Source organism: Necator americanus, chromosome IV (assembly GCF_031761385.1).
Source record: "Necator americanus strain Aroian chromosome IV, whole genome shotgun sequence".
In the NCBI taxonomy this organism is placed as follows: Eukaryota; Metazoa; Nematoda; class Chromadorea; order Rhabditida; family Ancylostomatidae; genus Necator; species Necator americanus.
In genome coordinates, this window is record NC_087374.1 from 26,952,017 (window position 1) to 26,960,422 (window position 8,406).

General features: G+C 40.3%; 1 protein-coding gene across 1 annotated transcript; it reads right to left on the reverse strand.

Annotated features, from left to right (window-relative positions):
* Positions 1 to 1,731: 1,731 nt before the first annotated feature.
* Positions 1,732 to 5,214, reverse strand: RB195_002850 (uncharacterized protein; the record flags this gene model as incomplete). The annotated part of the gene is made up of 5 exons (XM_064200286.1): positions 1,732 to 1,921; positions 2,844 to 3,235; positions 3,293 to 3,444; positions 4,942 to 5,079; positions 5,145 to 5,214. 5 exons carry the CDS (start codon positions 5,212 to 5,214, stop codon positions 1,732 to 1,734), a joined length of 942 nt encoding a protein of 313 aa, XP_064056167.1.
* Positions 5,215 to 8,406: the final 3,192 nt, after the last annotated feature.

Here is an 8,406-nt window from a genome sequence, read left to right on the forward strand (position 1 = left end):
CATCACTGTTCAGTACGGATTTCAAGTGGAGTATTCGTATACGTGATCGTAGATTAGGGGAGAGGGTGATTCCGTCCATTTCTTCCTAATTGCCGTAAAAAACGGCCCGGAAGATGCGGCGCGTGCACAAGGTTGGTGCGCTCCAATCGAGCTCCTTGTAGAAAGTAGCCCGCCGGAACACCCGAAGCAGTATCTTCCGGGCCGTTTTTTACGGCCCGGAAGGAAATGGACGGAATCGCCCTTTTCTCCGTAATCTACGATCCCGTTTACGAATACTCCAACTGAAATCCGTACCACCTCAGATTCGTGGGGTGATGCCTTTAATTGCACGCTCCATCTCGTTATTTCGTCATTCCGATGTACGGGGCAAGTGTTCTGAGATAACGCACACAGCATCGAAATTTAGACCAGGATAGCCCTCTATTATCCATGTCTAAGTTATACTTGATCTGAATGTTGTTCGTGAAAAGCTACTTATTCCGCTTTTTCATTCTTGGATGGATGACGTCATGATTGGTGTATGATTTTCTTTGTTGGCTTTCTGCCCTGATCTTCGTCAAGCTTCTACTAACATTTTTAACAATTCGATTTGACATTGATTGATTCACTGCCCAAAACTTTAGCAATTCGCTCTCTCGTGAAGACTCTCGGCTCTGGAACGTGAATCAAAATGAAGATCGATAACACTCGTGGCTTTTGCTCAAGGAAAATAGTAAAACAAATTAATTAAACTAGAGAATTACCCTGTGAAAGTTAACGCATGAGTACAAAAACTTTCACATTCGGTGAACATAATGGTAAAGCCAATTTTTTCGTGTCTGTCACAGTGGAAATATTTTAACGAATCCATTAATTTGTTATTCTGAGCCCAATCAATAATATTCTTTCTTCGTAATAAGTGGGAATCAATAATATTCTTTCTTCGTAATAAGTAGAAAATGAACGAAAAGAAAAGTGAGACGAATTGTTCTTCGACAAAAAAAAATTATCCCCACTAATATTATATATACAGGAACAGGTGTAGCACAGTCGGTAAGAGGTCTGTTGTGGCCGCACGGTCGGTTCGAAACGGCTCTGGTGCGCCATCCAAGTCTTTTTATCTCTATAGGATCGACAAATTGGCATCAGACTTGTCTGAGAGGATAAAAGCGTTGACTTGAGACATCGGCTGCCCCCCGCAAGTCATTGTATAGGCCAATACGCGTTCCAAAACCTCAACGATTACGAATTGCAGTAAAACGCGTTAGTGCGTCCCGAGTGGATTGTGAGACGCCAGAGACTTTACCCCTCTAATATATGTATATGCACGCGCCTCAGTTCTTCCTATATTTTAATACTTTTGCTCCTCGTGCCGGTCTGCCTTCAGAGGAATTGAGCTAGAAAGAATTAAGCGCTAAGCTTTTGGACGTCGAATTCTACGACGTGACAGTCTCCCTGGCTTCTCGTACTGTAAAGACTAGCGAAGGTCTCACGGCCACACTTTGGAGCCTTACCGCTTACACGATTACACTAGCTTTCAGATCTGCCAATCCTATTATAAATATCCAAGTGCTCGACAGTTCATTCTATGCTCAAGGTAGTTCTTACTCTTTCCTGCACTGAAAAAAATCCTGTTTTTTGATCCCAAAGAACCATTGCTGATTCTTCCTCACAGCTACATTCATATTCAGATGACCATCGATCAAAGATTGAACACATTTATTACAGCAATTATTGTTTTTAAAGAAAAAACTATGTAGGATTATTGGCATCACTGGATTTGCTATTCCGCTGTTGTTGTTGTTGGATTTGGAGAATAGTTAGCTCTAGTTGTGCATCCACTAATTCAATCTTTTTGGCATAGTACGCTTTTTTCATCTCAGCTGCTTTCCTTTCCGCTTCCATTAACGACAATCTCATTTCGGCTTCAGCATCAGCCTCCCTGAAAAATAAAAATGCTCATTTATTGGACAAAAATAAACGAAATAATACATTAAATATAACTAAAAATGGAAATACATAAGTGTACTAGAAAGGACTAGAAACGAGGACTAGAAAAAGTAATACTGAAAACATGGGAAGGTGTTTCCTCGCAAAGATCGATGCATTTCACAAATTAACTGTAGAATTTCTGGGTATGTCATGAATTTTTTTTTCGGACGAGAAGGTTTCATCGTTGGCAATGTAATGACTATAGAAACAAAAAAAGACTCAACATCCACAAAGTTGACGATGCTGCGATCTCTCCACTAAAAGATCGGGCTAGAGGCGTAGATTGCGAGTATGAGCGCGATCATGTTCATTTCCCACTGGTTGTTCTGAAAAATGCCCTGGAAAACAGCCTTGCCAGTTGAATTTTCCTACGTGGCACCTAACAGCTCGTCGAACGAACACCCAATAGAGCTGCCTCTCCAGCTCGCTGGCAGATGCAGCGCGCACGCGTGCGCTCGCACACGTGACACGTTGTCAGGCGCCTCGTAGAAGAAGTCGACCGACTGGAGCTTTTCTCACGGCGTTTTTCGGGATGACTAGCGGAAATTGAGCGGGAATCCTCCTAATCTCTATCCCTAACGTTATCTCCTCGAGATGCTAACAATCGCCGGTTTCGTGGAGTGCTGCCTTTAAATAAAGTACGCTAAAGTGGACTGTTCTTCGAAAGTAACAGTAATCAAAGTCACCTTTTTCAAAAAAAAATCCACTTTTTCCCAGTTATTGCTTCTATACTAAAACAATAGTAATGGCAACAGCAAAATTATCCGAGTTCTTCGTTGTATTCCATATACAATTTATTTTAAAATGAAGAAACTCCTAGTTTTTTCCTTAAGTTGTTATTTATGGTGGACATAACAATGAATGGAACCTACATTTCACTGGTGCTTCTCTTAAGCACCGGGGAAGCCGAAGACGGGCCGGCAAGGAATGGCGAAATGGTAGAAACGTGAACTTCCTCGGAAGCTGATGTATTCTTCACAGAATTTGCATGTGTACTTGTTGATGAAGGCGCATCATATGAATTTGAAGTTCCAGGAGTGTTAAATATTGATGCTACAGTGAAAATTGAGTTGTTGGGAGATTGCATGGCTTTTGCCATGTCCATATTTTCGAAATGCGGTTCGTTATCCTCTTCGTTCGATTCACATGGCAAACCGCATTCCTCTACTCCAGTTAATAACGCTTGTTTAAGAGGTTTCAGATAGTATGGAAGTTCGACAAGTGGCAAAGAATGTTCTCCAACTAGACCGCAGGGATTTTCATTCTGAAAATTAGACATATAAACAATTTAAAAATACAAAATTAGCAGAAAATGGATTACTTCTACTGCTATAGCTCTGCGACATCTTTCTATTGCTTTTCGCACTTTTTCCTGAATTTGCTCCGGTGAACGTGTGCTTATTCCCAAACCGGTGACCTGTTCGGCCCATTCTTCTAGAAGACGTTGCCGACACGATTTTCCATGCTTCTTTCCTGGAAATGTGGAAAGATACTGTGATCGAACAGGCGGTGGGTGTTTGGCGCAGTCGGTTAGAGTTCGGTCGTAGCCTTACGATAAATTGGCTCCAGGCTTGTCTGGGAGGATAAAAACACTGAGTTGATCTTCGGCTGCCCTCCCCCTCCTCAACCCCCCGCAAGTCATTGCATGAGCGAAGAATACGCGTTCCAAAACCACAACGATTACGAATTCCAGTAAAACGCACTGGCGCATCCGCAGTGGACTGATACGACAATGACTTTTTACTTTACTTTTACTGTGACCAATTATAGCAAAAAAAAAAGTGTGATTGTCTCGATGGAACGAATAAATTAATATCCAGCTTACATCACTCTGCTCGCAATGAGCCCGACTAACACTTTCCGGGTATGTCCTCCAAAGAAGTGGCTATACTTCGAAAGGAAGGCAAATCGTTTTTTACACGTCTATTTTCCAAGGCAAATCAGTAAGAGTTTCCTTCCACGACATTACCACTCCAACTAATGGTGGAATCCTCTGTCTACCAAAACCTTTGAAAGCTGTGTTACGTCCAAAATCCTTAGTCAAATGCGCTATTAAGTGGTCCTACCAAATACTTCAGTATGACTATAAACTCCACCTCATTCTATGGAAGAAGTGTCATGACGTGTGTCCGACAAAAAACCAGAATTCCTCGCCTCTCAACTGCTGAATAGGATGGGAATTCCTCGGCAACTAAACTTTCTCTATAAAGTTGGACGTCAAGAGCGCTCATTCCGAATGAACCATATAATTTATCCCGACTACAGATGGCTAAGGATACACTTTTTGCGAACCAGGAATTATACCAGGCCCTGTATGAACCAAACAACCATACCACATATCCCAAATACATTATACGCAGTTTACGGCGCAGATCTCCACCCTTCCCAGGATCGAGGGCTCACAGCTTCGCGACATATTAAAAGCATCACTCCACGAATCTGAGATGGTATGGATTTCCGGTGGAGTATTCGTATCGTAGATTAAGGAGAGGGGTGATTCCGTCCATTTCTTCCTAATTGCCGTAAAAAACGGCCGTGAAGACACAGCTTCGAGCGTTCTGGCGCGCTATTTTCTACAAGGAGCTCGGCTGGAGCGCGCCAGCTTTCTGCGGCGCCGCATCTTCCGCGCCGTTTTTTTACGGCAATTAGGAAGAAATGGACGGAATCACCCTCCTCTCCATAATCTACTATCCCTCATAAGAATACTCCACCTGAAATCTGCACCACCTCAGATTCGTAGGGTGATGCCTTTAAAGGACAAACTGTAGCGTAGTGAGAGCTGGTCGTTGCACGAACTTCTTCTGCAATGGAGCGCAGCAGAGATGACCTTTCCCGGGAACGGTGCCATGGGCGGCGTTGCTGAGAGCTAATTACTGCCAACAGCAGATAACGGGGAGATAACCGATGGATTCCAGGTATTTCTACAAGTTTTTTCTCACGTAAACAAAAGGATAAACAGTAATTTCTTACCTGGAGGTGGTTTTGCGTTGAATTCCTTGAAATTTCGAACGACCAACTTGAAGAGTAGTTCATTCTCAACGGAAACCATGTTTGATGATTTCACTTTCTTTTTCACATGGGTCCGTACAATTTTTTGTTGTTCCGGTCCTAGAAATTCCGATATATTTCCTTCTTGGTTCTCTTAAATGCTTGCAGAAAATTTAATCTCCCACCAGATTTCTCATCATGATCAACATTTCGAAGGAGAAACTTGTGACTATCGACACTTATTGTGGAACTCATCTGAAGTAAGCAGAGCTACAAATCTGTTTGTACAATAAGCGCAAAAAATGTCAGTGAATGATTTAATTGTGGGGAGAAAAAAGTCATAGAAGCAATAAAGAAATACGTTACCTCCTTAATATGTGGTCACTTTTCTTAGGAAAAAAGTCTATTTGTCAATTTAAATATACGAATAAGTGACTGAAACAACGTAACAGAGTCCTGTTTTGAAAGTGATAACATCGCCAAAACACTTGAAATAACTTAAAAGAAGATAGCATAGCGAAGAGAAAGAGGAGAGGTGCTCGAATTCTTCACATTCCCGCCACATTATACGGGACAAAAACTAACTGTTAAATAGTTGACACATTTTACAATCGAAAAGGTTTGTTTATATATTGCAGAGTATGTGCAAATAGAAGAAATATGTATGTAATAATAAAATAATCATTTTTCCACCGACATGAGGGAAAAAAGTGTCATTACTTCATTCTTCCCTTTCACTTTACTACGAAGAAACTCAGCACTTAATAATATAAGGAAAGGCACATCTTTCTAGAAGAAATCCAATATGAACGTCAAAAAATAACAATGTCGAACGAAAATAAACCAAACTAGGACAAACGCGTCCGACGGCGAGCTGGGAAAAGGCGCGCCGGCGATCGATCGTCTGGGCAAATTGTTGTCCAACGGCTGGATAAATCGGCGATATAACGGCAAAACTCCACCGTTCGCCTCGTTATTGATGGATTTTCGGGTCGGATGTGTAGCACTTTTTCCTTTTTTTAAACACTGTTTAGATAATATTTAATTGTAGTGTATAATCAAGTCACTGCAGGAAAAATCCTCATATGAATGTTTGAAACCGAAATACGAACTCAGGCGGAACAGAGAACAAATTTGTAGCGACTTACCTCTCTAGACCCCATTGGAGGAGATTTAATTCCATGGATTTGTAGCAATGTGGTGGACGCACATTTTAACGTAACCTAATGCATAAAATCAAATGATCCCATTACAAATAATAACTTAATTCGTTGCTTTGAATGAATCGACCAGGCCTTAACGTACAGGTAGTTTGCTTACGAACAAACAAGGGAACAACTATGCAGTCCTTTAAGCTTCGTGCTCTCCGTTATTTCAAATTTCTCATGAGAGTATTCCTGGAAAGCAGGCAACTTTATGAATAATTTATTTTATTATTTTAGTAGATAAGATTGTTACAGTACTGCTTGGATCAGAGACTGCTGGATACTTCCTATTCGTACATATGTACACGTTCACAATAAAACATTTATGTGGGTGGATGTTGTGCGAAAATATGTATGTTAGAACGTTTTTGGAACTTTTAGCAAGACGAATATATGGTTTCCGTTGGCGCTGTTTTTCTCCTTTGACCCATTTGGACTGCTTGTTCAGGATTGGAAAGAACTTCCATAAGTTCTTGAACGTGATTAAATCACATGATATTTGTAAACGTATAAACACAAATAAATACAAATGTATATGCATACATTAGAAAGTGGTTGCCTGCTCTGTGATTATTCAGATGATTATTTCACTCCATTCTGGTTACATGTCTTGGCGAAGGATACATGTTTCGCTCCATCCTCCAACAACTGTTGTAAAGAAGCAAAAAAGAGACCTTCCTTGCGGATAAGTTAACTGCATATCAAACAATTGCGCGCAAAGAGAGGAAACGACGAAGGTTTCAATTCCTGGTGGTTCAGGATTTATTTTTCAAAGGGAGGGTGTAGTGTAGCGCATCCCAAGCGGATTGACTAACGCCAGAAACTTTATCATTTATCCTTTTTATTTTTCAAAAGCAGCGTGACACTAAATAGACACTAAATAGACTAAATAGATGTAGGGTGGAAACCTGTTGAAAACATGAAGTTCAGGGTGTGTATTACGAATGTCGACGTGCTCCTAACCACAATGAAAAATGGTGTGGGAAACAGCGATTTTTTTCTTACGAGGTGCGTGCAAATGTTCCACCCCTGTGCACGCGCCGCGTTCATGAGTGAGCGGTCGAAGATCAATGAGGTTTCTTCACTGACCTATTCAAGTAAAACTAATGATCAACCTGCTGAGGGAAACGGAGCGTGTAGAAGGGGACGCGTTCTAACGTACCTTTAGGGAACAAACGACGTTTTTCAAGACATTGAGCGGGCCACGCTCATATTCGTAATCTACACCACGAGCTCTATGTTTTCCAACAGTTTCCTCACTCTGTCAATTTCGCGATACTAAGCCTTTAACTCGTTGGGAAAAAATAAGGGAGCCACTTAATGTACAGTCTTCTCCATATTCAATTATTTATGGCGGTCGGGGAAAAGGAACAAACACCAAACAAATAATAATAATAATAATAATAATAATAATAATAATAATAATAATAATAATAATAATAATAATAATAATAATAATAATAATAATAATAATAAGGCAGCAAAGATAGAACAATACCAATCACTTTACAAAACAAAGGTATAATGTAAATATTTAGAATTAATCAAGAATCGCCATTCTTCACTGTTCACCATTCTTCACGCCATTAGTTGCCTGTGTAATTACCGAAAGTTGCGCATCACTTAGCAAAAATGTATTTCTAAACAAATATAATTAGCGATTCCTAGGCAATTTGCAAAGTTTTCTTGAAAAATCACTCAAGAAAAAAAGAAAAGAAAAGAAAACAACAGAGAGTCTTCGCATTCTAACCAATTTAATGTGTTTTTTAGGAGTTTTTTTTTTGAGAGGAATTGCGAACGCCTATGTGCACTGTAAGATGTATAACACTGTAAGATGGATAAGATAAGATGTAATCGTGAATTGTACTCATCTACTCGTACTTCTTATTCATGAATTTCTCACTCAAAGAGAAATTGTGTCAGTTGGATTTCAGAAAATCTTACTTGAATACTTGTCTCCGACCACATTCATCGCAATCAAACCATCGACCGTGTTATTTATTTATGCTGCCAAAAATTATCTCCTTACCGCCGTGGGAGATCTACAGAACCATCTTCACCACTGTGTGTTCAACTCAGTGCCTGATCTACCTACCTGCATAAGGGAAAACGTAGATAGACGAACGTTTAACATAAATTCCCAATAATGCATTCTTATCCTACTGATTCTAATAGATGTAGCATCCAGAAAATCAGCACCTAAGGACAAATCTTTTGCACTGGAGTATGAAATGATCTCAGT